At 55.0% G+C, this 27,877-nt stretch overlaps 1 protein-coding gene across 7 annotated transcripts; it reads right to left on the reverse strand.

Annotated features, from left to right (window-relative positions):
* Positions 1 to 129: 129 nt before the first annotated feature.
* DGKK (diacylglycerol kinase kappa) lies at positions 130 to 26,349 on the reverse strand. 7 transcript variants are annotated; one of them, XM_039354928.1, is made up of 30 exons: positions 26,086 to 26,349; positions 25,477 to 25,687; positions 14,697 to 14,807; positions 14,236 to 14,316; positions 13,673 to 13,780; positions 13,380 to 13,512; positions 13,144 to 13,250; positions 12,907 to 13,032; positions 12,317 to 12,419; positions 11,575 to 11,737; positions 11,169 to 11,277; positions 10,481 to 10,620; positions 10,206 to 10,287; positions 10,017 to 10,108; positions 9,400 to 9,499; positions 8,947 to 9,175; positions 8,410 to 8,511; positions 8,116 to 8,215; positions 7,040 to 7,147; positions 6,542 to 6,638; positions 6,251 to 6,358; positions 5,890 to 6,003; positions 5,661 to 5,795; positions 5,270 to 5,436; positions 4,651 to 4,771; positions 4,413 to 4,499; positions 4,192 to 4,311; positions 3,744 to 3,867; positions 2,789 to 2,919; positions 130 to 782 (listed from the first exon to the last, which is right to left on the reverse strand). In XM_039354928.1, exons 2-30 carry the CDS (start codon positions 25,657 to 25,659, stop codon positions 585 to 587), a joined length of 3,579 nt encoding a protein of 1,192 aa, XP_039210862.1. In that variant the 5' UTR covers positions 25,660 to 25,687; positions 26,086 to 26,349; the 3' UTR covers positions 130 to 584. The 7 variants fall into 7 exon arrangements, with proteins under 7 accessions (XP_039210862.1, XP_039210861.1, XP_039210863.1 ...); XM_039354927.1 differs by having other exon boundaries at positions 25,477 to 25,751; XM_039354929.1 differs by having other exon boundaries at positions 13,676 to 13,780; positions 25,477 to 26,349.
* Positions 26,350 to 27,877: the final 1,528 nt, after the last annotated feature.

Below are 27,877 nucleotides of genomic sequence, written 5' to 3' on the forward strand. Positions count from 1 at the left end.
GGCCTGAGGGCGCAAGTAGACGCCAGCCCCAGAGTATTTCAGCTGCCCAGGGGGGCATTCCCTACCTCTGTGTTCACACACATAGGCACACCCAGGGAATGTGGAAGAGAAGACAACATTATTCCAAGATCAAATCCAAGTTGAGATTTATTTTGTCACCATGATGTCTGACATTTGAGACCACAGTCCAGGGTCTTTTCCCCAATTTAAAGACCAGCATTTCACATTGACTTATTTTTCCAATTTCCATCCTGTATACTCAGGCAAACTGACTGCCCACTCGACTGCCTCACAGTGGCTCCAGTCTCTCCCTCCCTATCAGGCTATAGGGAAGAGCAGCCAAAATGCACGGAGGGGGTTAAATGGACATCTGAAAGCAGCCCCCCCCCTTTGCTAGGCTGCACTGGGTAACTCCCAGGTGATGCAGTAGCCAAAGGATGTGCGGCTGGAGGGGGGAGGCGCAGTTGTCCCATTGCCCCATCTTTATTGGGGTGGAGATTCTACCAGGTGGTGACTTAAGGCTTTCTTCTGCTCCTGACTTTGTGGGCAGCTGCCCATCATTCTGGGCCTCTAGGCAACTGCAGTCAAATCCCCCATGGTGGCGTCTCTTCCCATCTGCTTGGCAAATCGCAAACCTGCTGCTTTCCTCGGGCGTTCCTCCTTTCCGTGCCTGTGAGCTGAAGAGACCAGCTGCTTTGCACCAAGAACCAAGTTGGTTGGTTCATTTGCAGCAGAAAGGGGTATGCCAACGTCTTCACTCCTTGCACTTTCAGTACAAATCGCTGTTGCATATGGAGACACAATCACAACCAGCTCCCAGCAGAGGGGCCCTGCCCAACTGTGCCAACATACCTAACATGGGGAAAACCTGGCCCCACTGGTTCACTTGGCACGGCAAAAGCAATCTCTCCCTGCAACTGCCCTCCAGGGCCAACAGTGGGTCTGCCAACACTTAGCTGGAAACCAGGCTGGGAGGTCCAAGGTATGTTGGCTGCTGTCTCAGCCAAGCCAGCCACATGCCCAAGTGCCAGTGGGGTCCTCCAGTGGAGACAAGGCAGCCCTCCCAGCAGCTCTGTCTAAGGAGCTGGTCAAACACTGCAGGGGGGTGTCTCCACTGCCCTGGGGCAATCAGCTGGTGCATGGCTTCTCTGACGCAGCCCAGCCAAGCATAGTTAAAAGCCCCTCCACACTGGAGTGGCCCAAAGTGGCTGAGAGGCTCTTCCAGAAAGCTCCAGGCCCTACAGACAGATTCCAAAGTGCATTTGCGCAACATAGGTGAAAAATAAATTATGGTATATATTACTCTTTAAATAAATATCTTTCCAAGGTATGTACATTTTTAACACTTTCCAACACTCTAGATCAATGTGCCAAAGATGCAGAGGGAGAACAAGAGTTGGAGAGAGGGGTGCAAGAGCAGACTAAGCTGGCCTCACGGGGCCCAGTCTGCTGTGCGTGTGGGAGGCGCAGCACCGACTGCAGCCTTCAAAGGGCTTCCTGCTTTCCCAGGGTTCCCTATCAGTAACGTGAGGGGTGTCTCATTTGAGTATCTGCCTCACAAGGAATGCTTTAGAAAGTTTAGTGACTTTGGACCAGGAAGGAAAACTGGATCTGGAATTATCCATCTGCTGAACTGCAGCATGGATGCCACCAGGGAGGCTTCAGGGATCAGTGAGAAAAAGTTTTATTTAAAGCAACTGCAAGGAGCTCTGTGGCCATCCAAAAAAGGAGGGCAGACACCAGAGGGGGCCACTGCCAGAAGTGTGGGGGAAAGGACCAGTTGGGCAGAGGCCTTTTGCTCCTGCTCAAGGGCACCGTTGCTACCGTGGACGAACTGAAAAAGCAGAATTGCTTGGGCGACTATTGCTAGTTAAGAAGGCTTCCTTTGCCCAACTCTGAAACTGGCATGTCAAGAAGAGGGCGTTGGAGGCACCCCAGATAGCACTTCAGCCTCCCCGGCCCTGGCACAAAACCAAGTGCGGCACATCCACTGGGTGTGACGTGATAGAAGAGAATCGCTTAAGACCGCCCTCCCCCTGGATTCTGGGGAACAATGGCATGCGTGGAAAGAAGCACAGTTCAAGCTTAGGAAGGTGACCACAGTAGCTGCCACATGGAGGGGCTGGGAGACATGAAGGCCAGGAAGGGCGAGCACAGCCAGGCCACCATCTTTGGCAAATGTGGAAATGTAAACTCCAGTGGTCCTCACAAGAAGACCTCAGCCCGGTGCTGGCGAGGCCTGGCAACTCTGGTGGACACAGTGAAGATGGATGATGGCCACCTAACCATCTTCCTTGGAGGACCTTCTCTACTGTTGCCCGGCAGGGTCCTTAATTCCCTGGAGGATCCTCTTCACATGGCCCACTTTTGATATCCCAAGTTCCTGCAGGGGGGGGGGGAAGAGAAGAGCGCCACTCAGGGAAGCACCGAGCCGCCTCCCCATTCAGTGGGCCCTTCCCCTCCCAGCTCTTCAATGATCCTTTTGCACCACTAGATGCTCCACGCAAGGCAGGGGGTCAACTGCAGAGCCCCACCTGGTTGGTTCTGTAGCCATCCTTATGCCAAGCTCCCACAGGGCCCCTCCCATTAAAGGAATGGCTGGGGTATAAGAAGCCTGTCCCTTCTCCCACCCAGAGGGCTGATCTGCAGCCCCTCCTTGTGCCTTTGTGGAGGGGCAGGCAGCAAGAGGCAGAGCAGGTGGGGGCAGCATGGCCCTGCGACAGGCAAGCAGGAGCAGTGGCACTCCCTCTCCTCCCCCCCTCCCCGCAGGCAAGACTGCATGGTGTACCTTCAGGTCTCTCCTCTCCAACAGGATCAGCTCAGAGCCCTGGATGTCATGGCGCATAAAAAGCTCTTTGTATTCCCCTAAATCAAGCACTTCCAGCCAGGCGGCCACCTCCGCTGGACCCCAACTGTCCACTGGCAAAAAGGAAAATTACAGGATGGTCGGTTGAGAAGGAAGGAAGGAAGGAAGGAAGGAAGGAAGGAAGGAAGGAAGGAAGGAAGGAAGGAAGGAAGGAAGGAAGGAAGGAAGGAAGGAAGGAAGGAAGGGGGTGAAGGCAGAGGCAGGCACATAGCAGCATAGTCAGAAGCAAGCTCAGGCAGGGGAACGCAAGAGAAGAACAGCAGGAAGCTGGGGAGGGGGAAGCAGACTTGAGTGTGAGAAAAGGACAGCCAGGTGAGGCTCTGTTCACCCAACATGCTGAATCCACTTGCCATTAGCCAGCCTCCCTTGAACCCGTGTGCAGTACAGGCTCAGCCCCCCCCCCCAGGATTCGTCGATAGGTCTGGTAATTGGGCAAATGTAGGAAATATGGTTCACAGCCTCCTGTATGAATGTGCCCTGGCAGAGGGATCAAAGGGGCTGCTCCCCCATGGGGCAGTGGGCTTCTTTGGGGAAGCGTCACCCCTTCCCCAAATCAGACAGATGCTCCCCAAATCTAGTCTCAGGTTCTTCCTCTGCACGGGGAGGCAGTTCTTGTAGCCTGATGTGGCACCTACCCTGGGCAGGGACTCCAGCACTTCTGGCCTTGGGCATCTGTGCCCCTCTAGATGGGCTCTACCTTGCTCTGGGGAAGCAGTAACCAGGCCACCAACTGCTTCTCACCCCACCCCCATTCCAGTTATGGGGATGCTGCACCATCATGTGGAGTGAGCTATCTGGCCCCTCCCAGTGCTCCTTTATCCAGATGCTGAGGTATCACATCCCACCCTTCTGGGTTCTGGGAAGGTCGCCAGATTACCTGGGATGGCCCCGCCAGATCTCTGCTTCTGGAGCTTCTCCTTCTCCTTCTTGGGCTTTGCAAGATTGATCCGTAGCTTCAGGCTGCCCTTGTTGCTGCTCCCAGGAGCATCCTGGCCCACTACCTGCGAGGAGGAGAAACTGCTGCTAGCAAAGCTGGGTCCCTCCATTTTCTACCTCCCTTCCCAGGTCTTTGCCAGGGCATGGCAGCCGACAGAAGGGAGGCAGTGGCAATGGCCAATATGATTCGGCTGCCTTCCCTGCTGGCTGGCTTGGACACCCAGCACCTCTGTCACCCAGCCTTCCTACTCTGGAGCCTCCCACAGGCCGGCCAAAAGCTGGCCTGCCTGGGGATTCCAGAGGCCTCCTTCCAAGGCAGCCATCGTTTCTGCCTGGAAAAGCAGCCGCAGGCTTTCTGGGAAGCCACCCCCACCTGCACATGTGCCCACCTCCTCAACTGAGCTCAAGACGGGGGCCATCCAGTGGAGGTCAGAGAACCTCTGGAACTCCTGATGGACGGTGCCCAGGGCCTGGTGGAGGACATCCTCTTGCTGGGGCGAATCCAGCTGCTGTGAGAAAGGCTACTGAGAAGGGCTGCCTTTGCCCCAAGAGAGGGCAAGGGATGTGTGGGGCACACGGGCATGTCCAGTGGCCTCTGCTCTGCACTCACCTCTTTTCCTTCCAAGAAGGCCTGGGTTTCAGCATACAACGCCTTCACACTGACAGACACCTCCATAGCTGTGCTCCGGCTAACCAGCTGCAGCCCCCAGCAGGAAAGAAAGGAGTCAGCAGGGGCTGACAGGGAAAGGCATGCCACCAGCAGCCAGGGCTGAAGGGAGAGACACCCAGGGAGCATTCCCAGCCCTGCAAGTGGGTCCTTCCCACTTGGGGCAGCTCCCGACACTCACCTCTGGAGCCCCACTGCTGCTCTTGCAGGCCAAGACCTCGCTCAGGGCCAATGAGCTGCTATTCACGGCATGTGCCAACTCCTGCTCCATGCCTTTACGGGATTTGGCGGCCTCTCGGATTCTGCAAGGGAGAGAGGGAAATGGCCTCTCAGCCATAGAGGTGGCAAAGCCAATGGCAAGGTGACATCACCCCCCCATACTTTGTAAACTTGTGCAGCTGGATTGTCTCTACTGATTGCAAGAGAAAGCAAATTCTGGAAGTTGGAAGTCCACACATCATGCATTTATCAAGAATGAAAACACGAGTGTAGAGCAAAGTGGCTTAATGTGAACGTCCTTCTGCCAGGAGCTATGCAGGACTCCCTCCTCCTGCTCCCCCAATTCTTCTAAGACCTCATGAAGGAGGCTAGACTGAAAGAGCACTGGGCCCACAGAGGCTCCCCAAGGCTGCCCGGTCACCCATGGTAGGGAACAGAGACAGCATCAGTCATGAAGGCATCTCCCACAAGCACAGGCCACACGTTGGTGCCCTGCTGGGAAGCAGCTTCCCGTGACCAGCAAAGGCTTCCAGGGCAGACTTTGCAGAGATGTCACCTTCAGGGTCTGGAGTGTTTGGCACCTGCTAATGAGTGTTTCGGTGGCTTGGACCAGCTGCTGCATCTGGGCTGCCTCCTCCTCCATCAGGTACTCCATTGACTGCTGGGAGCTGAGCCGTGGCCGGGATGGGGCTCGGTAGACCTCCCCCTTTTGCTTGTCTTCCCACGATTTCAGGGTGCTCTCAAAGGCCTGCAGGGACACAAGTTGGCCATGGCTGACAAGAGCAAGGCTGGGGCCTTGAGTGCGCAAGCCTGTCTCACACTGGCCAGGATGCTGGCAGTTCTAGACTTGGCCAATGAGCTAAGATGCTCAGAGGCCACAGGACTTGCTCTCCCTTTTAGCCAACACCTCAAAATTTTAGCTGCTGCCAGATTCCCATGGGCCCACCCCCCAACTTGCAATGGGTTACTCACCCTGTCTCTTGTTAGCATCTGGGCACGGTTCTTGTGCTGGATCTTGATTACGCCAGGAGGCTGAATCCAGGCCTCTCCGTCCACTTGCACTGGGACCCCTTCATCTCCCCGAATTGTGATCTTCACCATCCGGCACTGGGGAGGAAAGGAGGCAACGGGAGACACTTGACCTCCTCGTGGAAGAACTGGGGCAGCTCGGGCAATGGGCCCTGCACAGGCCCTGCCTTACCTGGGCAATGCGGTGGTGCTGCAGATTGATGACCCGAGAGACCGCCATCTGGATGCTCCCAAAAACAGCCACCACTTCAAGCTTCTTGTCGTCGAAGGAGGGAGCTCCAAAATTCTGGCAGGGAGAAGGCAAAGCTTCATTGAGCCAAACCCTGGGATGCTCCTCTCAGTGCGGTTAAAATGCAGACTACCTGAGTCTATGCAGTTCTCAGCCAAGCGAGTCAAGAAGTTTGTTGTGCTTCTTAACAATTGTGGCAGTGAAGCCAGTCTCCCCTGGCCCTCCACAAACACCAGGAAAAGCATCAGGAACCCATTCATGGCATCTGTGACCAAGAGGCAGGTGCTCAGTGCCAGAAACTCACACTGTCTTCCTTGGTGCCGCCCCAGAAGTTGATGCCTCCTGCGTAGCTGGGAATGTTAAGCACGGCAATGCCCTGCAGGCTGGGCAAGGAAATGGGAACCCCGTCGCACTGGAAGAGAGTGGAGAGAAGCGCTGAGCATCTGTTTCTGAGGGCACACGGAGGCCTGAGTGCCTGGAGAGAGCTCCAAGCAGCCCCCTTCTCTTGGCAGGAGGCGCCTATCAGCAGGTGCAGACTCTGGTGCTTGGACAACCATCCTCCTTCAGGCAGGAAGGACAGCCACCTTTGCAGTACCTCAAGTTGGACCCGTTGCTCCAGGTTCTTGTAGGTCCGCTGCAGCAGCTCCTTCGTTCCCAGGACCCCGTACCACATCATATTTTTGGTGCGGCTGCTGCAAAGGCAACCAAACAGTGGGTGTCTTTCTGTTTTCTTCCAGCATGACAGGGCAGCCTGCCCACTGCCATGATTCCCAGACTCTTAAAGCTTCTTGCAGCGTGGGTGCCCTGCCCAAAAGAGTGTCCCCCTGCTTGGCTTTCCTCAGGCCTGCTAGGTTTAATCTGCTCCTAGTCAACTCCTCCTCCTCCTCCTCCCCGCCCCCACCCCAGCCAGAGAATTAAATGGGTTTTTCCCTCCAGAGTCAAGCAGTTAGCCAGTCAGCTATCAAAAGCAGTTACAGTCTCTCTGTACACACGTGCACATGGACCGGGCAGGAGAAAGAGTTTTGAAGCTGGACAAGGAGGGTTCCATTTCGGGAGCCTCTGGACTTCTGCCTTCGGCAGCATTCAAACTTACCTGCACTTCTTTGGGTGCTCATCCCTCTTGTTGTTGAATTCCAGCGAGATCTTTGCATCCAGGCCAATGCCAAAATAGTTATTCATGACGCACTTTTCAGAAAATTGTCTGGAACCAGCAGATGGAGGGAAAAGAAATAGTTCAGCAACAAGCACTGAAGCAGAACCAGGAATACAGCATCAGAATACGAATAGTGGGTCTGTTTTCTCGGTTTCTGAACACAGCAGGGAGATGGGCAAGAGCATTTGGACAGCAGTGCAAGAGGCACTGAAATGCAGGATTGAGAGGGGGGGCTAGATGACTGTAAGATCAGACCCCTGATTGATGCGACTGTGCCGTCTTCCAGTCTCCCAAAGCAGGCTAAAATTAAATGAAGCCCTGGCTGATTTCCAGAGACCTGTTTATCTGTCTCCTTGAAGGATGTGAATAGACTGAGGTGGGCCAAGCTTTTCAAGGTCACTGGAAGTGGAGGAGAGTGTCCAAGCCTTTTCTGGTGGGAGGGAATTTGCTGAAGCAGGTCTGGCCAGCAAGGAGATGGACAGCCTTCTTCTTGAGGCTGTTCTGCCTCCTGTGTGAACCAGATGAAACCAGGGAGTTTCCAATGCAAATATCCCCAGCACATGGCAAAAGTGAACGTACCAACGGTGAGAACATGCAAAGCCCACTCTGGCAGTGCCTTGTTGAGGCCAATCTGGAAAAAAAGTGTGAGCTTTGGGAAATTCAGCCTTCTTCTGGATGCACAACAGGATACCCCCTTGGGTGCCTGAAGCAGGGGATAAAGCCAGGATCCTCCGGCTGTGCCGCTCTTCTCTACCAGAGCTTATTCAGGCCCATGGGACTGTTTTATTCTGCTGCTCTATAACATGGACATGGGGCATCAGTTTAAAAAGTGTTTGCTGGACTGACTATTTGCCAGGCCCATTTGGCATTTTTAAATGCCACGTGAAGGGAAGAGCAGAGAAACCTTTTCTCTCAATAGCCAGCAATTCTTGCAACACCAAATGGCTCTCTTGCTGCATGCAGGCTGGAGAAGTCTCTGACGCGGCCCTTGCTCCACTCATCCAGAGGCCACTCACACAGCATCGGGCTCCTCGGAGAAAGGGGTAGGGGTGAAACGCTCAGGTTGATCCAGGAAGAGGGAGGAAGTGGTAGAGATGACCGTATCGCGGCGGGACTCTGGAAGAGACCCAGCCAGAGAGTCTGAGCAGCTCAGGAGAGGTGGCTGGCCTCAGCTTAGCTCCCTGCCACTCCAAACCCACTCAGGATGGAGCATCTGAGCATTGCCTAACCTCAGCAGAGGCAATGGACACCCTCCCTCCCTCCAGGGTCTGGCTCCCTCGCAGCCTCAGTCAGCCATCCCAGAGACTTACTCGGTGGTTCCATCTCCTTATTGAAGTCCTCACCACTGTCCTTCTTACTGGCCCCTGAGAGGCTCCGGTAGGTCTGGGTCTGCTTGTTCTGCTCGTCCACCGCTGGCAGGAGGAAATACAAGCACAAGTCCAGCTTACTCTAAAGAGGGACTTGCTCTGCCCTGCAGTGCCCTGGTCTCCACAATCAACACATCAAAGGGGATTTTAAAAGGACTATTTGCTCCACAAGTAGCAAAACTATCTATAATGAAAGGACGGATAAAGTACTACAGTAGCAGCGGCAGCAGCTGGCACTGGAAGCAGCAGTCCCTCCGCCACAGCCAGCCACAGGGGCCTTGGGACCCAGCAGATGATGCCACCGAGGTTCTGTTGGGGAGGCCATTCTTGATATCCTGCTTGCCTACCCTTCACATCCAGCAGAATCATAGCCCTCTGGCACATCTGGGCTGTTGGCTCACCAGAGCCAGTCTTGGTACTAGTCCAGCCTTGCATCTCCATCTGTTTCCTTGCTGCCATAGAGGCAGGGCTGCAGCTCACCTTTCTCCGCCTGGTCGATGATCTGGCGCAGCGCCTTCTTGAGGCTGTTGGCCCTTAGCATGAGCTGCTCCTTGGACTTGAAGATGCGAGGAGGCCGAGGGCTGGGCTGGACAATGCTCTGCTCCTTGGCCTCAGGGGCTGCAGAGCTGCCTTCCGGTACCATGATGGCCTGTGACTCCTCGTTCAGTTCACGGACCAGCGAGTCCAGTTTCTCACTCAGCGTGGCACACTGGAAGTGGGCAGGGGGGGTCAGCTGTGCAGGCTGTGCCTGCAGCTTCAATACCCCCTGGCCTGGCCCAAGTGGGGAAGGTCGGGGTATCGCCCCCCACAAGCACAAAAGAAGGGTGCCCAGCAGACCTCTGGCTCTCTTCCCAGCATGTTTTCATCAACGCTCTTGTAATCCTCCCCCTTAGCTCACCAACACTGCTCTAGACGCCCTGAGCAGCCACTTGCCTTGCCAGCCATGATGGCCGCTTCCTGCTTGTTGTCAGCTGCCTGACCGTAAGCTTTTCCCACATCAGCTACAAAGTCATTCACAGTCCCGCACAGGAATCTGGGAGAAAGAGAAATCAAGGTTGCAACTCTCAAGCAACTCAGCCGGGCCCTTGAGCAAGCAGCCAAGGGGAGCTTCTGCTATGTGGAGGGCACCCTGCAGGGGGGACGCAGAACATTTAAAAAACTTTCTCTGTTATACTTTAAAATTCTTAGTTGCAAAGTTAAACCAATGAGAGCTGCAGGATATATGGAGATAAAATCTACATATAACGTGGGACGTACTCTCAGTTGGTAGACAGAAAGTGCGTATTAATGTACATTCACAGAAGCTCAGAGGTGTGGGAAAAACAGCAGAATTCTATTTAAATGTAGGGAAGAAAAGCAAATGGCTTCATTCTGCAATTCTCACCCCAGAGGAAAGTTCTTGACCAGCTCAAGACAACAAGGCCAAATCTGCAATGAGGTTTGGGAGGGGAGGCAGGAATTGTGCAAAGGTTCTTACAACTTGCAAACTATTGTGGAGATGCTCACAACTTGTATTTGCCCCACCCCAGATGGAAGAACGTCTCCCTTACTTTGCCGAGGAGATCACCACTGAGTGTTTGTCGGACTCCAAGATCTTCGCCAGGTGGAGGGCCACCGAGTCAGCGTAGTGAGAAATCTGAGCCTAAGGGAAGAGAGCCCACACCACTGTCCCGTAGGCCACTCCCTCAGAAGGGCCCAGCAAGGACAAGGCACCCCCTCCAAGGAGGCCTCCTGCCAACCTGGATGGTGGGATTCTCGCTCTCGTCTTCCTCGAGGACTGGGGGTGACTGCTTAGGGGCCTCGTAGGTTAGGACGCTCCACCTGCAAGGGAAGTGAAGGGGGTCTGCAGTGCTTCTCCCCCAAGCACGTGGACATGGCAGGGTCCTCAGGGCTGAAATGGCAGAGCCTGTCCTACCCCCAAGACAGGAGCCAAATGTCCTCCTTGGCCTCTCCCTGCATCATTCAGCCCTGCGCCCTCTTTTGGGGGGAGAGTTGTGACTGAACCCCTCCTTACCGGTCCAACATTTTTGTGGTGGCGCGCTCCAACTTTTCCAGAACCTGCAGCAACTGTGTATCATCATCGCAGAGGCTTCCCCAGCCCAGCACCCGGGCCAAGTCATTCCCGGTGCCCAGGGGCAGGACACCAAGCTGGCACTGCAGAAACACAGGGGTGATGGGTGGGGTTGGCATGGCTGAAATGGCATGCAGCTTCATCCCAGGCCTTGGGGAAACTGGGCACTCTCAATTCTTCTTGAACTCCCCAAGGCCTGCTGCTCCCCAGTTCTCCAGACATGCATCTCCACAAGGCAAAGGCAAAGGGGCTGGGGGCACCCTAAAGCCAATGCATCTTCTGCAGCAAACATTTTATGGATGCCAAAAAGGCAGGCTGGGGGTGGGCATCATTTTTCCCTCCTGGTTCGCTTGTGTCTCCTCCTCACAAGTATCAACAATTACACAAATTGTATGCAAAGCTGTCTTGAGCTCAAACCCTCCAAGACTACTAAAATTTCTATTTGCCACCTGTTTCTGCACACACAAACCTCAGTCACAAGTTTTCTCCTCCTGATTTGCATTCGGGCAAGGGTGCCCATTTGTGTGTGTGCACATGCACACAGCCACTCCAGATACAGAGAAAAAACCCAAGAAGCCAAGTTTGCTGCCTAACTCTTGATCTGGCTGGGCTTTGAGGTGCCGGCCTTCACCTGCTTGTGCAGTCCCAATGAGTCAATTTCCGACAGGACCCAGCCAACACTGCCGTCTCCACCACACACCAAGATCCGAAAAGTGGAGAACTTCTGAAAGAGCCGCAGCCTGGCAAGAAGAAGAAGAAGAAGAAGAAGAAGAGGAGGAGGAGGAGGAGGAGGAGGAGGAGGAGGAGGAGGAGGAGGAGGAGGAGGAAGAAACAGAAGTTGGCAGCGGGCAGTGAAGTACCAACTATTGTTCCAGCAGACGGGCAAAATGGGGCCTGCTGCAAGGAAAGGACGTATGTTCCCCCCCCCTCCCCGAGTCAAAATTGCTCAGAACTTGGTTGGAGAACCATAACTCTTAGGCTCCCTCTGCCACCACCTGAGCAAGGATAGTGGGTGGCTGAGGAATTGGGACCCTTACCCGAGGTGTGGCCCACCGTTCATGAGATCAAACACTTGGGCTGGATTGAGGAACTGCTTGAACTTGCGCAGAAATTTCACCCCCTGGTTATCTCCACTCTTGGAGTTGACAAAAGCCAGAAGGGGGCTGGAGCAGCTGGAGGGGCAGGTGGCCTTCCAGAATCCTGGCACAGGGGAAGAAAAAGCTGTGCTTGCTGCAGCCTGGAACCCTGCTGCCCCCTCCCCCACCTCTCTTGGCATTGCCAACTGTCCTAGCCAACCAGGACAGGCACAATTATTGCTCGCATAGATTGGGGATGCGTGAGAGCATCACCTGAGATTTAGGAAGGGACCCCAAACTGGGAAAAAAGCCCCCAATAGCTGGGCTACTCTTCTGAGTAACAGAAGCCTCTGCTTTAGCAGAGGGCCAGAGAATCACAAGGAAGGAAGGATGGCAAACTTTTGACAAGCCAGAAAGCAACAACAATCTACAATCTTTTACAAATTAGGGCATCCCCAGCAGAGGGTACTCTAAGACCCTCTGTAGATGAAATGGGCACACTGCTCTGATGCCATCCCTCCCCAGGGAAGGGACCAGCGCCTACAGCTCCCCTCAAGACCCAAAGGCCCATGCGCATGACACGCTGCTGGGCCTCGGGTGGCTCTCTGAGACCCGATTCCATTCTGAGGGGGCCAGGACTGCGACTGCCAGGATTCCCAACTGGATGAGGGGACCCCAGGCTGCTCCTAGCCGCCCCTCTTACCATCGGAGTCAATACTGTTGAGGGCAGTGGGGGGGATGATGGAGACCTTGTACTGGCCCAGGGGGCACTTCTTGCCCAGCTGGTCTCTGCAAGTGCTGTGAACCTAGAGGGGGGCAGAGGAACCCCTGAGCAAATTTCCCCCAGAAAAAGATGGGGAGCTGTGGACTTGGCCTTCAGGCCATGCAGGCTCCTGGCCCCCAAGTGCTGAACAGAAGAGCACAAGGGTTCCTGCAGGCCTCTCCCAGGGACCCCAGTGAGATGAAGGGAGGTAAGGCTGCTTCCCGTTCTGCAGAGCGAAGACTTCCAGGCAACCCTGCAATAGCCGTCCTGCTCTCGTTTTCCAGCCCTGCTGATCAGTCAAAATGGACTGCCCCCCCCGGAAGCCCAAACAACCCCCATTTCTCTCCTTAGCAAAGAACTCAGTGTCCTTCTGCCCCCCCCTCTCTTGTAAGTGGAATCCCATTCTTATATCTGGGGGGAATCAGGTTCTGTCGCCCCCTTCTGCTCTTCCTCTTGCCCAGCACCTATGGGAGGCAGAGGTTGGGTCAGAAAAAGCCAGGAGTTTAGGGAAGGGGGGGGGCGGTGCTTACAACAGCCTTGCACCAGAGACAGCGCCAGTCCTGCAGCCTCCGGACACTGCCAGACGTCTTGTCGCACACAGCACAGCGGGCACCCACCGGAAGGTTCCCCTCCAGCCACTGGTGGGGCATGGCCACCTGCAACAAGAAGGGGCAGGCTTCTGTCTCCACATCCCGCTCTCTCCCTTGTGGGAGGTAAGTGGGGGGGCTGGCTGGCAAATCTGCTGCCCAAGAAAGCTCCGGACTGACCCCGTCTTCGTCCTCAATGATGTCATTGCCAATGGAGGCCAGTGTGGTCCACTTGCAGCTGTTGGTAGCTCTCACTGCGCAGCGTTTGTGGGCCTTGAACTTGCACACTGCGAGAGAAGACAAGAGTCGCCCTGAGGGAAGAGGAGCTGCTACTGGAGAAGGAAAAGCAGGGCCGCCCCTGCCCTTCTGGCCGGCCTCCTCATGACTGTCCCCCTCTGCCAGGGAGAAGGACCTACCTTCACAGGAGAGGCCGTGAGATGTGACGCCTGGCAGGGCCTCCCGGCAGACGTTGCAAAAGGTGGGTCGGGCGTGAGAGCAGGCGTACCAGTTGTGCATGCCGGAGAAGTGCTCCATGTTGAATTGGGATGCCTGGAGCAGAGCACAGCAATTGGTGGCAGCAGCCACAGAAAGTACATCCCCACTCTCTGCCTGGGCTACTTCCAGAACCCTGATCTGCCCCAGACTTATTGGGAGGTTAAATCCGAGATATCCCACACAGGACCTCCCAGCAGAGTCCCCCTCACACAACCACCTCATTGATTTCCCATTTCTGGACAGACTTCAGGGCCCCGATCCAGTCCTCCATTTCCTTCCGGTTCTCTGCACAAAGAATGAGTTTTCGGAATGGGGTGATCACCTACGGGAAGGGAGGCAGAACAGTCCTACAGTTGACATTCATCAGAAGCCGTCTCAGCTGGGGCTGCTTGGCCTGGGCAGCCAGCCCAGCTCTGCTTGTTCTCCTGTTTCCAGGCAGAGAGAACGTTGTTCTCACTGCCTGTTTCTGTGTCACTTGTAACACAGAATGCCTGCTGACGCTTTCAACATGGGTTCTATCTTTGATTCTTTCCAACAGCCACCTACCTACTCAGCCTTCAAGAAGATAGATGCGGGAATATAGGACAAAGCGAGCTAGTATGATCTGTAGGGCCTGAAACAGGGAAAGTGCTCTAGGGATCCCAGCCGAGTCAGAGGATGATGGGTTGGGGAAGGAGGGAGAAGAGACTTGTGGGTGTGCCAAATGGAAGCCCAGTGTCAGGTTTCTAACCCCATCTAATCTACTGGGAAGGCTGCCAGCTGGTGTGGTAGACTTACCGTAAAGCTATTGTTGATGTTCTTGGTGCTGGTTTCTGCCACGCTGGCATCTGACAGGTCCACTTCATCAAAGATCAGTGACTAGAAGAGCAAGGAGGAAAAGGAGCCTGAACTCCAGACAATCCCTCACCCTGCTCAAGCAGCTTCCCAGAATCAGATCAAGAAAATGGGTAGAGCTCCCTTATAGCCCTTTGGTAATTGCAGGATTTTCAAGAGAGTCCTGTGGCTGTTTAGAGCAGATTTCAAGTCTGTTTCCTAAAGAGATCTGTGCTACCCATTCCACATGGCCATTTCCGTGCTCCCCCCCAGCCTTGTTCTTGTTGCACAGATCTGGGTCTCTCTGCACAGGGCAAGGCAGGGAGCACGTTGGCTCTTGGGGAGAGGCCAAAATATGGGCTCTCTGAAATGCCTAGGGCTCCTGGGCGGAAGCTGGCAGTCCTTCCATACTTTGCCATCCTCACCTTGGAATCTTTGGCATAGTAGAGGGTCCGGCCACGCAGCTTGAAGAACCTTCTCTTCCACCTCTGGAAAGAGCTTGTCTGCTTCAGCAGGAGCCCCTCCTTCACACTCTTCTGCAAAGAGATTGAAAATATGGCTCCTTTGCATCAGAGCCTCTCTGGGAGACTTAGACATGGCTCCTCCTGCCAGGATTGCAGCAGCCATGATGAGTGAGTGAGTGAGCGAGTGAGTGCCATCCTGGGTCCCCACAGCTTCCCACAGTGGCACCCACGGCATCTGGGCTTCTTCAGATCAGGCACCCTGAACCACTCCTATTACCTGTTGCCTTTGTAATGTCTATATGGGCAGGGCAGGGCAGAGGTTGGGAGGCTGTCCTCCTGCCAAGTGCAGCCTAAGGAGGAAGGCTGGGCACTTCTCCTTTGTAGCCTCTGGCCTCACCTTGCCCCTGCCCCAAGGCAACCCCCCCTCTTGCCCTCTGGCAAGGCCAGGTCTCCCCTGCAGCCCTTGCTGGCTGGACTCCTTCCTACTGCTGCAAAGGAGGGCAGGGCACCTCGGGATCAGCCGCTCCAAGGCAAGGAGGACAAAGGTAAGTTTTTATTGGAGAGCTCAATGCCGAGGGATCAAAAAGCTCCACCACAGGAACCGGAAAAACCTGATCCTCCCTTGGGGAAGGAAGCTGAGCACCTTCTGCCCCGGGAGAGCCCAGGCGGGCTACTGAGCACTTTTGACCCATGATGCAAAAGCCTCAACCCGGAGAGGGCTGTACCATGCTCTTCTGGCCTTGGCAAGTACAGCTTCAACTTCAGTCATCTGCCTTTGGGCCACTCTGGCTGAGAGACCCAATCCAGGGCGGCCAGAGAATGCCTGCTGAGGAAGGCTGAAACACTCATTCTGTTACTTGGTAGCTCAAGAGCATTCTTGTGTTTCCTCTGTCCCCAAATGGCTCAGCACCACAGTGGGTAGGAGAACCCATCACGGAATTCTTTTTCTTCTTCCAACAAAAGCATCCCCCCGCCTCCGAGTTGTGTCCTCTCTTGCCCAACAGTTCCCCTGGGGTTCCCAGGAGAGCAGATCAATCTGTTCACATTCAACAGCATCTTTCAAGAATCTGCCCCCCCCCAAAACCAGGAACCAAAGCCTACGCTCAGCTGATTTGGTTCTGCTTGCAAAAGTGGCTCCCAGTTTGCCACACAAGAGCTTTTCCTGCCGGCTGGCATTATGACTGACAGATAAACAAGAGGCAGAACAAAACCTGATCTAAGCTGCTCCCCCCCCCCCCGTGAAGGTGGATGTTGATCAACTAACAGCCAGCCACAAATATACTTCTGACCGTGGTTTGTTCTGGAAAAAGCACAGCTGAACCGGGGTCTCTGGGGCCCAGGCACTGCCTGAGCTAACCTGATAGGACGAGGGGCTCCACTCAGCCAGCTGCTGCATTCAGGACTCCAGAGACCCTGTGGGGCCAACTGATCTCTGCACCTCACCTGGCAAGGCCTCTTCTGAACAAGGAGTTTTGAGCATTATTCTTCATCTCCTAAGGGCAAACTTGGGCTGTTCCTTCTTGCACCGGGGTGCACTTGTGAATGACCAGGCCAGAAAAAGGAGGATTAAGTCTAACAGGACCTTTGGGCAAAGAACCTGTTCTTTCCACAGCAAGTCCCGCTCGCTTGTTGGGGAGCCTGGATGGCCAGAAACGCAGACAGCATTGACTGTCTACAGGGGGCCTACCATGGCTGCCGCACAGAAGCCAGCCCCCCTGCCCCTCCAGGCCCCGCTGTGCACTCAGCCTTTCCAAGGAAGTTACTTTGTCATGTGCCAGAGTCTGGGCTGGGGGCCGCTGGCCAGCTGTAGCAGCACAAAGGGTGAGGAACCCCAGCTGGATTGGCAAGGATGGCCCAGCCCAACCCAGCAAGAGACCCAGCAACTGTGCACACCCAAGTCCCCCGTGGGCCCCCCTGCCTTCAACCTGGTGAAGGAAGGACATTGGGGAGTGCGCCTCTCCTTCACACACCAGACTGGACTCCAAGGAATTCCTATCTGCTTCCATCCTTCTGCTGGAAAGCAGAGAAGCCCCCCCCAGGCCAGCACTCTCTACTAAATGCCCTGGAGACACTGACCAGGCACAGGAGCCCACAGCCCATTCTTTTGGCAGCTGACAGCCCTGTGGCAGCTTGTCTGTCATCAGCAAGCAGACAGTGGTCGCACGAGGCTGCTATTGGCACCTGTACCAACTTCTAACCCGGGACCCTGGCCCTGGCAGCCCGTGGGCACGTCTGACAAAGAACAAGCCAAATAAATGCAGCAGCAGAACTGCTGGCCAGTGCAAGGGTTTTTTTTTGGCTCTTTTGCTTTGTTCCTGAAGCTTCTTCTTCAAAGCTCTGTGCAACAAAGGCAGAAAGGTTTCTCAACATCTTTGGAAGAGAGTTTGTACGATACTTTTAGAAACATTTCTATGCCCTCTTTCAAAATGGACACTCTGGAAGGGCATACAACATGCTAAATCATCAAACTTCAGAACAATCATACACACCACGAAACCTGATCGAGAGAATAAAACCAAGAAAGCAACAGCCAGGGAGCTTAACTCGTTTCTAAGCAGCATCCATACCTGAGTCACCAACAGGAGAATTGGGCAGCTACTGTGTATAAATTTGTTAAATAAATAAATATAAATATGTTTCAAATGAGTGCAAGAAGGCAAATGAATGACTGAAGAAGAGCTGGGGGGTGGAGCGGGAGGGCTCTTCATTCAGAGGGGGTTGCTAATTCAAAAAAAAAAGGGGTGGGGGGGGAGGAAAGGGGCTCTGACCATTTCTTGCCTTGATTTTTTCCACATTCATTTGGCAAAGGGCCTTTTTCCGCTGAGGGCAGGACAGGCTTGATGGCAACAGAGCAAGGACCCCCTGCTGAAAAGAGCTGCAGCTTGTCTTCATTGTGACTCAGGAAACAAGGGTGCAATTTCCAGTTCTGCTGAGCGATTGCCACTCCTTCCTGTCTTTCTCACACATGCTTTTTTTTTCACAGCTGGGCATTGCAAAATTCACAGAAACTGGAGGAAATTGAGGCTGCTGCTGTGGCAGCAGAGGGCTCAACTCCAGCCCCCCCCCCCGCCTGAATCTTGCCAGGGGAAGCGGCTGCTGCAGCCCCCTTCCCGGGGCCAGATAGGCAGGCTAGTGGCTGGAGGAAGAAGGCCCTTTATCTGCTGAGATGTGTGGCTCAGAGGCCCCCAGGCCTTGCCTCCTGCAGTAGCCTGGAGACCTGGGCCCCTGCATTGCCCAGGAGCAAAAGTGGGAGGAGTTTGCCCCCAGGGCCTGCAGTGTGCAAGGGAGGAAAGAGGCCGTTGTCTTGTGAAGACCGTGGATTGATTTTCAGCCAAGAAGGCGACTGCAATCTGACGTCAATATCCAGAAGAGGAGGAGAAGGCAGATTGTGTAGTAGGGGATATCCTGATGATCAGCACATTAACCACTCCTCTCCTCCCCCTCCCCAAATTTCTTTTAGCTCCGAGATGGCTGGTCAGATTAGCAGGGCAGAGAATGGAGCACAGACTCATGCCGGGAGAAGAGATGGGGCAGAAATGGGGGTGTTGTGCCACTGGGCCCCAGACAGACCGTGGCCAGTGCTCCAGACAGCAGCAGCCCACAGTCGGAGTTCTTGGTTATGAGTGGTGGCTGCGGCAGCGGGGCTGGGGGAAGGGGGCGACCTTACCACGGAGCAGGAACAGTTAAAAATAGCCTCTCTGGCTGGCCTAGTGGTGCCTCTGCAGGGCTGCCAGGGTCAGAGGTTGAGGGAAGTGTGGGGCCAGGGTGCCAGAGCTGGAAGCCCCTCCCTGGCTGCCCCCTCAGAAAGCGCTCATAAAATGGAGCCTTGACGCCTTCAGGGCCCTTCTCTGAGGGGGCTCTGATTATTTTGGAGCTCGCCGGAAAGGAACATTTGGGGATCCCTATTTAACCTATTGGGTTGTCCAGGATGATGATGTAAAGGGACAGGGGGTCCTGGTCTAATTTGAATTGGGGTGCTTCCATGGGGGGACAAAGAAAGGCTGTAACGGACTCCCTAGACACCCCCCCAGGAGACCCATGACCTGGGCAACCTTGGCAGCAGGCAACCCAAAAGCTAAGCCTACCTTGGGAGGGGGATGGATCCTCGCTTCCTTCTCCAAGGGGCAGCAATGAGGGGCCGAGGCCTGAAAGTGGGAGAGGCACAGGGAGGGATGCCCTTTTCAAGGATGGCCTGGCACAGAGAGGCGAGGTGCCAGTGGCCTGCCCTGATCCCGGCTCCCTTCAGCTGCATAACGAAGTGCTTCCCACAGGCAGAAGGGAACATGATAGCAGCCCATCAGGAGGCACCTCCAGACCTGCCAGTTGCAGCACAGCCAGGGAAGGACAAACCTAGAGAGGAGCCCCCCCCCAGGGCAGGAAGCCTTGGAGCCTGGCACCATGGCACACGTCCCATGTTGGCCACTCGGTGGAGACCCAGCCTGGGCAAGGCAATCCTTGGGCCTGCTCCCTGCCTGGGAAGAGCTCAGTCTCCCTACCCAGGAGCCAAGTGGCTGCTGCCCCAAAAGCGGTGCCCCTCCTTGCTAGAGCCATTTCTCCCCCCCCCCACTCCTCTGCCTCTTGGCTCCCCACCAGGGCATTGCGACTTGGGTCACCATTTTCCTTTGCCCATCCGAGTGAGGGACACGCAGTCTGCTGGGCCCCAATGAGAAAGGCAGGCCGAGCCGGCTGCGTTTGCTATGCACAGCCCCCTCTGTTCCCTGGTGGCAGCTAATAGGGAGAGAGACTCCTTCCTCCTCCTTCCCTGTAGGAAAAATGACTGCTGCTGCCGCCTCCTCCTTCCAGACGTTGTTAGGGGCCCAGTTGCTCACCCATCAAAGAAAGATGATTTCCTACTGGGCAATGGATGCAAATCCCCCTCCCCCCTGTGCCAGGGATTCTCTTTGTACCTCTTTATGGGGTTTCTGGCCATTGCAGCTTGTTCTGGAAAGGAAAACAATTTCCTGCTTTGGGGCAGCAGGGACCAGAAAGAAAAAGACGGGATGATGGAGGCAGCTCAGCTTAAAGGGGTCTCTGCCTGGGGCAGTGGAGAAAGGCTGAACTTCTGCCCAAGGGTGCCCTAGAGCTGCCAACTCTCTGGGAGGAGCTTCCTCCCCTGCTCATCCCAAGCAGCTGCAGGCAAGGACCAGGAGGGGAAGTGGGAAAGTTCTGAGGCCCCTCAGCCTGGCCACAGGAGCGCTCTCCAGGGTGCTGGGAACAGCCAACGGCAAGGCATTCTCGAGCTTGCTCCCTTTGGCGGTGGCTCCGCTCTGCCCCCCCCCCCGCCCGGGGCTTCTGTTCATCGTCCTGTGGTCAGAATGGAGCCCAATGAGCCACCTTCCCCAGGCTTGATCCCACATGTGGGGCAGACCAGGTCAGCTCTTTTTGCCCAGAACGAAGCACCCCACAAGTTAGGCAAGCCTGGGGGGCCCGACAGATGGCCACCCTAGGCCAGTAGCCCCTCTTTCGGCTTCAGCGTCTGCAGTGGTGACTCATCACAAGTGAGACACACAAAGGAACATGCTGTCGCCACCAGCACATTTGCAGCACCAAGCGAGCCCCCTCCACCTAGTGTGATCTGGCACTGCTGCTGCCATCTGCCCCCCCCCAAAGAGGACAGAGCGAGAAAGGGGTGTCAGGAGGACAGGAATCCTTCAGGCTCCCTTCTGGTTAGCAACGGCTTCCAAAGCAGCCTGTAAGCTCCTTTCTCTTAACAACATTTCAGTCATTCCCCGTCTGGCCAGCAACATGCCATTGTGTGAGCTGCCTTGAGGGAGAATTGGAGGAATCCTGCGTCCTTGGGCTGCAGAAGCACAAGGGAGAGAAAACTAACTGGGAATGGAGCTCACATCTTTCTGTCACTGACCCTATATCAGAAGGTCAGAATCTTAACATTTATACTAGGAATATACTCTTGAGTACAAACTAATTCTTAATATTAATTCCACGCAGACCATCAAGAAAACGGAAAAGATAAAAAAGAGGAATAAATGCTATTTTTATGCTGAAGGCAGACCCTGGAGAAATGTTTTCCTTAGAATCTGGGGCTTTTGGGCCCTAGACAGGGGAGGTAAGGAGTTGGTTCTGCGTCAGCCTTCTCCAACTCAGCCCTTGTGGGGGGTGGGGGTGGAATTTAATTCTCAAGGAGGTCTTGGTCCCAAAAGGTTCCAAAGCACCAGGATGAAGAAGCTAATCTAGAAACAGAGCAATGAAGGGCAGAGCTTCAGCCCATGAGATCTACTCAGTTGGATTTCTTTTTAATATCTGTCTATTGAGCTCAACCACTTGGATCCTTGTGCGGGACAGGGAGTTAAGAGGCAGACCAACCTCTACTATTCTTCGTTTATACACTAGGTAGGACAAGTGGCTGTACAAATACTGTGTGCTAGTGCAAGCCAGGTTAACAGCTTGCACGTGGGAGGCCCAGAGAGCTGCCACCAGAATATTCCAATCTATCTTTTTCACCAGAGAAAACAAAAAAGGGAGATTTCAGAGCCAGCGATGGCAGTTGCATAGGGCTAGGTAATTTCCATCCAAACCCTTAAAGGAATGAAAATGTGAAATCAGCCTCCACATCCAAGAAGTGGAGGACAGCCAGTGTAATATTAATTTAAAAAGCATTTTGAAAGGGAGCCATAAAAAGGCCGATTCCACATTAATTAATTAACTGAAAGAATAATTAAAGCTAAGTGATGTCTGTCCAGCAGAGCTAATGCAGTTCTGTTGCTCTTCCAAACACCCCGTTGCCTCCTCCTCCTCCTCCTCCTCCTCTGCCTCTGGGCCCTTCTTGTCCAGGTCCCAGTGCAAACGCTCATTCCCAGAAAGCAAAGGCCATGACAGGGTGGGCACTTTTCACTGAGGGAGCAAGAAAGCGGGAGAACCCCCCCCCTTAGGGAGGCCGAGGGGCTGCTTCTGCCAGCTGGTGAGAGCAAAAAAAAAAAGCCGACTCTGGGAGGGCCTGGGAGAAGGTGGGCAGCAGGCAGCCCCGCTTCACGCTCTGTCCAACCAGCCAGCATTGCCCAGCCCAGTGGCCCAGAGCGCGGCCTCCCTGAGCCGGGGAGGGGGAACATGACGGAGGGGGGAGATGAGAGCCCAGCGTGCCTCTAGATCCGCTGCCGGAGCCCCGGTGTTTGGGAAGCCGCCTGGCTCCGCCTCTCAGGAGACACCGGAGAACTTTAAAAAGGGCGGGGTGTTTTGGACACGTTTTCGACAAGATCTGAGCCTACTTTGGTTTGAAAAGCCGCGACTTCCATTTCGTTATATAATTCTTAGCACAGGCAGTCCCCGACTTACAACCCTTGATTTAGTGGCCATCCAAAGTTACAACAGCACTGAAAAAAGTGCCTTATGACCCTTTTTCACTTACGACCGTTGCAGCGTCCCAATGGTCACGTGATCGAAATTCAGCTTCTTGGCAACCGGCTCATATTTATGATGGTCGCACAGTCTCAGGGTTATGTATTCGCCTTTTGCGACCTTCTGACAAGCAAAGTCAAGGGGGGGAGCTGGATTCGCTTAACGACCGTGTCCTTAACCAAACAATTGCAGTGACTCTCTTAATGACTGTGGTAAGAAAGCTCATAAAATGAGGCAAAACTCACTTAACAACTGTCTTTCTTGCTTAGCGATAGAAACGTTGGGGTCAGTTGTGGTGGTACTTCTTATTGCTAAAAAGCTGGAAATCCCCGATTCAGAGGTGGAGGGGAGAAGAGCTCCATCTGCCCCTCGGCACTGCCCCTCCCACAGGCACTGTCCATCCAGGAAGGGGGGCCTGGGGGCGCTCTGGGCAGAGACAAAGGTTGGCAGATCTAGTGGCCAAGGAAAGGCCATGCCAGAGGGAGGCTGGGCACCAAGAGCAGCGTCCGTTCATGGGGCTGCAGTTCTCCAGGTGCAGCCAGCACTGGGACAGCAGCCAGGCAGCACTGGACACCCACTCCCTGGGTCTTGCTGGCCCAGAAAGCATTAAGAGTTTGGCGTTCTTGCTAAAGCGCAATGCCAGCCACCAACCAGCCCTTGTCCCAGGCCAGTTTCTATTGCAGCAGTTCCCTCTCTGCTCCGCTGCTCACAGACACAAGCCGTTGACCTTTGTTGTACAAGGGGGTGCCAAGCAACGGTTCCATGGAGCTGACAATCTCCCCCATAACTAGCTGATGGGGGGTGCAGAATAAACATTGGATGTTTTTCTGGGGAAACTCTGACCTCGTTAGACCCACAGAACTCTGAGCAAAGACAATCCAACAAGTTTGGGAGGCATTTTCAGTTGCTGGTTGATGACCACAGAAAATGCACCATCGGGAGAGCCAGGCTGAGGGCACCAGGTATGCCTTGCCCTCTGATGCACTACAGCCCAGCCGAGCTCCTCCTGGGGTACCTGACAAACTCTACATCAAGTGCATGAACATCCATCTGTAAGGGGTGAGCAGCTTAAGCAGCTGCAATTTCAAGTATCCCATTTGAGGGAAGGAAACAAATCTGTCCAGCATCTTTTCAGACTGAAGGCACAGTATTCCTGTCAAAATACAGCGAAAGTTGACAGCAAAGCATCAGTTTTAATGACCTTCTTTGTTCAACAGAGTCTACGGAGCTGACTGCCACAGGAAGCTGTAGTCACCAGCTCAAGTAGGTTGAAAATGAGAGAATACTAACTGATTTTGGCCAGAATAACGGGATAGAGCCTTACAATTCAAGGGCATCACATGCAGGGAAATGTTGGTGAGGAAAGATTTCTTTTCCCACAACCTGCTTCCAATATGAGGGTTCCAATCATGTCACCTACCAAAGCTTAAAAGCCCTTCAGGATTGGCAGCTGTGCTGTAGCAGGGCAGGCTTCTGTTTTGATGTGAATGCTAGGCTTCAGTGGCCTCCTCGCAAGGCTCGCACTTGGAGAACCGCAACCCAGTGAATCCTCTTTGGGCCTGGAGCTGAGGAACCACTTTCTGGGATGGAAGCTGCCCCACCCTGGAACAGATCCCGATTCAGGAGCAAAGACTCTCTTCCAATGGCTCCAGCTCTTTGAGCGAGGGCCAGCGTGGGGTCATTAACCCAGCACTGGCCTGTCTGCCCAGCCAAGGCAGAAGGACACAGCCTGCAAGAGTCCCATCTATGCATTTCAACATCTTTCTGATCTAAAGAAATAAAGGCCTGGTCTACTCCACTGAGCAACACTCAGCTCTGACTCCAGATGATTTGGCCTGGAGGCCCAAGCAATCTGGAGCCTCTGGCTGCAAGAGAGGCGCTCTGAAGGCAGTAGGTAATCTCCAAGGAATGAGCCTGAAAAAGCTATTAGGAAATTAAAAGCAGAGCACAATGTTCCACCTCCTAGAGCAACTGCTGGGCTGTGTGTCCCCCATTCCACTGCTCAGCAGCCCTCTGAATCGATGGCCTAGCTCTGCACTGCCTCCCACCTAGTCAGCAAACGGTGCCACCTACCATCCTGGTGAGAAAAAGCCCTCCTGGGACAGCAGCTCCTTCAGTGCCTCAGTCGCTGCGCCTGTTGCTCTGGGGTCCCCAAGGAAATGCCCCTCCCCCTTGCTATGCACCCAGCCCAGCCTGAAAAAAGCAGACACAGTCCCGGCAAGCATCCTATTATTAACTTGACTGTCAATCGCTCCAGTGTCTCAAGGTTGTACAAGTCATCATCTGGGGTGGATTTCAGAGAAGACACATCAGCTAATTTCTGTAATAGCTCAGAATTGATTCCCTCATTGTCTCCAAGAAACAATAAAGCATCTTTCTCCTCCACCTGCTTCCTTATCTCTGGCTTCCAATATTTCCCACCAGGACCATTATGGTCTTCAAGCCCTCAGGAAGATCTGCTGATCCCTCACCTGTGCTGCAGAACAAAGGGGGTAGAGCGGTGTGGGGTGGGGTCTGTGCAAGAGAGAAAGATCAGTGGGAATGCAAGATGCCGAGCCAGGTACCAAAACTTTTTGCCCCTAGGCAGAATTCTCTTTTCTACATTTTACGCAATCCTTTAGGAAACAAGTGGTTCCAAGCTGAGCTCCGTCTCTACTCCAAATAGTCAAAAACTCGGGAGAAACTTTGGCTTTTTCAAGCTATAAAGATGGAAGGGCGTTTCCTGTAATCCGTGCAGTCATACCCCACATCTTAGCACACATCATGGCCAGTTTGAGTTAAGCCATTCAAAACCAACTTTGGAGGAAAGAGGAAAAATCTGAAATGGCAACACCTCTGCAGAACCAGCCTTTAGTGAACCTACTTTAGAAGAGTGGGTGTTGCCAGGTTAGGGTAGATTAACCTCTGGATTAACCATGGTTTAACAAATAAACCACAACTGGTTGGTTTCACATAATAGGTTAAGCCACAGGATTAGATTTACAAATCATAGAACCGACATTCAGACATTCAATCACCTGAGGCTCCACTCGCGCTGCCTCCATAAGAGACCCTGAAACGGGCCAGGGAGCAGAGCAGCAATTTCTTCCACAAATCTCCTGGCCTAGTTGACAATCTGGTGCCACCAGGACAGAAGTCAAGGCAACGCCACCGGGTAGACTGGGCACAGCAAAGCCGGTCAAGGCTTAAGATGAGGGGACCCCATAAGAAGGCAGATGCAACTCCGCTAGGCTGCTGGATGTCTTTCTGCCCTTTCCTCGTCCCACCCACGGAAAAGCCCCCTCCGTCTCGCCGGACTCCCGAACCAGTCAGACGCCGAGCCTAAGATCGGCAAGGTAGAAAACAAGGTGCTCACTCGGGAGAGCCAACCGGGAGGCGCCGTTCTTACCTTGGCCCTCATCTGGCCCGAGGTGGAGACTTTGCGGATGAGCCTGTGGGAGCCGCCCTCCTGCTCGCCTTCGCTGTCAGAGGACTCCTCGCCCGGGGCCAGCCGGTCCATCTCCAGCGAGACCACCGACTCGCGGCCCTTGCGCAGGAACAGTTCTCTCGGGGGGGCCAGTTTCTCGGCCATCCTCCGCTAGGGTAGACGCCGCGGTCCTCTGAAGGAGAAGCAGGGGCGGGCGTGAGCCACGGGGCCCTCCGGAACCGCTTCCTCTTTTGCACCTTCCAGCCGTAAACAGGGAGAGAAACTCAGCTCGCCCTCCCGAGCCCGGGGGCGCGCGCACTCTCCTCGCCCCCCCCCGGACCCCCTCTCCATCCACCTCCTTGAATGTCGCGCCCAGGGGCTGCGAGGCCAGGAAGCCGCCGCCGCTGCTTTTCCCTGAAGAGACTGCCCGGGGCTCGGCTCCCGCTCATCCCCTCCGGCAAACAGGTGGTTGGCGGGGCGGGGGCGGGGCCAGGTCAGCAGCCCGGCCCTGGCCCTTGCGTGCTCTACTGGGGCACAGCCGTCCGGCCCCGCTCTCCCGTGGCGGCCTCGACTTCGTAGCGGGCGACCTACCGCGTAGCAACGGCGGAAGGAAAACCGTTAGCCCGAGCCGAGGCAGCGTCCCCTTCTGCGTCTCCGCAGCGCCACGGGGAGCACGCGCGCCCGTTTCGCCCTCGTCACCAGGCGCAGTTCCCCGGAGCCTTCAAGCGGAGCGAGCGCTCCCGCCGCGGCAATTGCGCCGGATCCGCCACCGCCGCGGCACGTGTTGCTTCCTCTGCGCTTCGCGGTCGCCACAAGCTCTTGCTTCCTCCCGCCAGCCGACGCCGCAGTGCTCCCTGGTTCCGCCCGCCGCTGAGAAAACAACCCCTTTCCCCGCCCCTCTCCCATCCGAAGCAGTCAAACGCCTTTTAATCCGGATGAATAGACCCCGAAAAACTTCCTCCGCCCGGCCCCTGCGACGCCGCAACAGCCTCGGCAGCCGGCGGGGGGGGGAGCTTAGGAAACGACCCTTTTTTCCTCCTTAGGGAAAGGCCCAAAGACGCCTCCCCCCCCCCCCCTTGGCCGGCTAAAGAAAACAGGCAGATTCGAATCGCTCTCGCTTCGCTTTCAAGAGCGGCGGCGGCTGCAGGGACCCTGAGGTTGGCTGCGAGTCCACCTCGAGCAGCAATCCGAATCCAAACAAACGCCTGGCGGGAGGGGGGAGAACAAGAGATGGAGTCAGGGGACCGGCCCGCGGGAATCCCAGAGCGGCCTTCAACTAGTTGCTCGCGTTCCCACGAAACACTAAATCTTATGCTAAGCTCGTGGGCGGAGTCCGCAGACCGGGGAGACCAAAAGCAGGAAGCAAGTTTGTCCTTCGGGATTTTAGGCCGGGCCGACCTGCAGGCTCGCGTGCTGAGTTCACGGTTCAGGGGGCCATAATGAGAATCCAGGCAACGGGCTCAGCTAGGTAAAGCTGGTTTGCTAAGCCGGCAGGTGCTCGGATCGATTGCGTGGAAAGGGCGATCTTGCCGCCGCCTTCTGGCCCAAGATCGGGAAGAGCGAGGGCGCCTCCGTTCCCTTCCTCCAGGCCTCCTGGTCGTTCGGAGAGTTGGAGCCCCCTTTTCTTCTTGGCCCCAGTTCTACCTTCCCTTCCTCATTCACCTCCAGAGCAGCATCGACCAGGTGCATCTCCCATAATCTCCAGCTCTGGCAGGCTAGCCAGCGGAACTAGGGGCATTGTGGGAAACCAGCATGGGGTGGCAGCAGCAAGTAAGGGAACCCTCCTGAGGCCCCTCTAGAAGCCAAGCGGGGAGGGCAGTTAAGAACCCAGCCAAGGGAGGAGGAGGAGGCTGGGAGAGGTGGGCGACGGCCGAGGGGGACTTGACGTGTGCCACTCCAGCCAAGTGGGTCTGCCTGGCAAAGCCCCTCCAGGTGGCCTCTTGCCAGAGGCAGGCCCTGTGCAGTGAGGGGTTAGGAGCAGTCCCCAGAGCAGCTATGAGCAGTCAGGCAAGAGCTTGCCTGCCCCTGCTTCCCCTCAGCTGCCACTTGGCTTAATGCACCACAGGACCCAGGCAGAACCTTTCAACCGTGAAAGGCTGGCGTATCTGCCTCCCTCCCCCCAATTAAACCTCTTGCTGTGGTGATTGGCAAGGCAGCTCTGGGAGGCTGTGCCAGCCCAACTTCCTTTGGTGAAAGGGCAGGTGGCCTGGGCAAAGCTTGGTGGCCATGTCATATCCATCCAAGAACGGGGGTTCAAAATCTGTGCTTTGATGCACTTCTGACCTTGAATTCCACAGCTTCCACCATCCAGCCTTGCAACTGCTGCAATTAAACTCTCCACTCTGGCACTTTTCTTCACCTCTTCAGCCCCAAATGCACATGG

This window comes from Crotalus tigris, unplaced genomic scaffold (genome assembly GCF_016545835.1).
Source record: "Crotalus tigris isolate CLP2741 ecotype Arizona unplaced genomic scaffold, ASM1654583v1 scf7180000018585.330925593:3314079, whole genome shotgun sequence".
Lineage (NCBI taxonomy): Eukaryota > Metazoa > Chordata > Lepidosauria > Squamata > Viperidae > Crotalus > Crotalus tigris.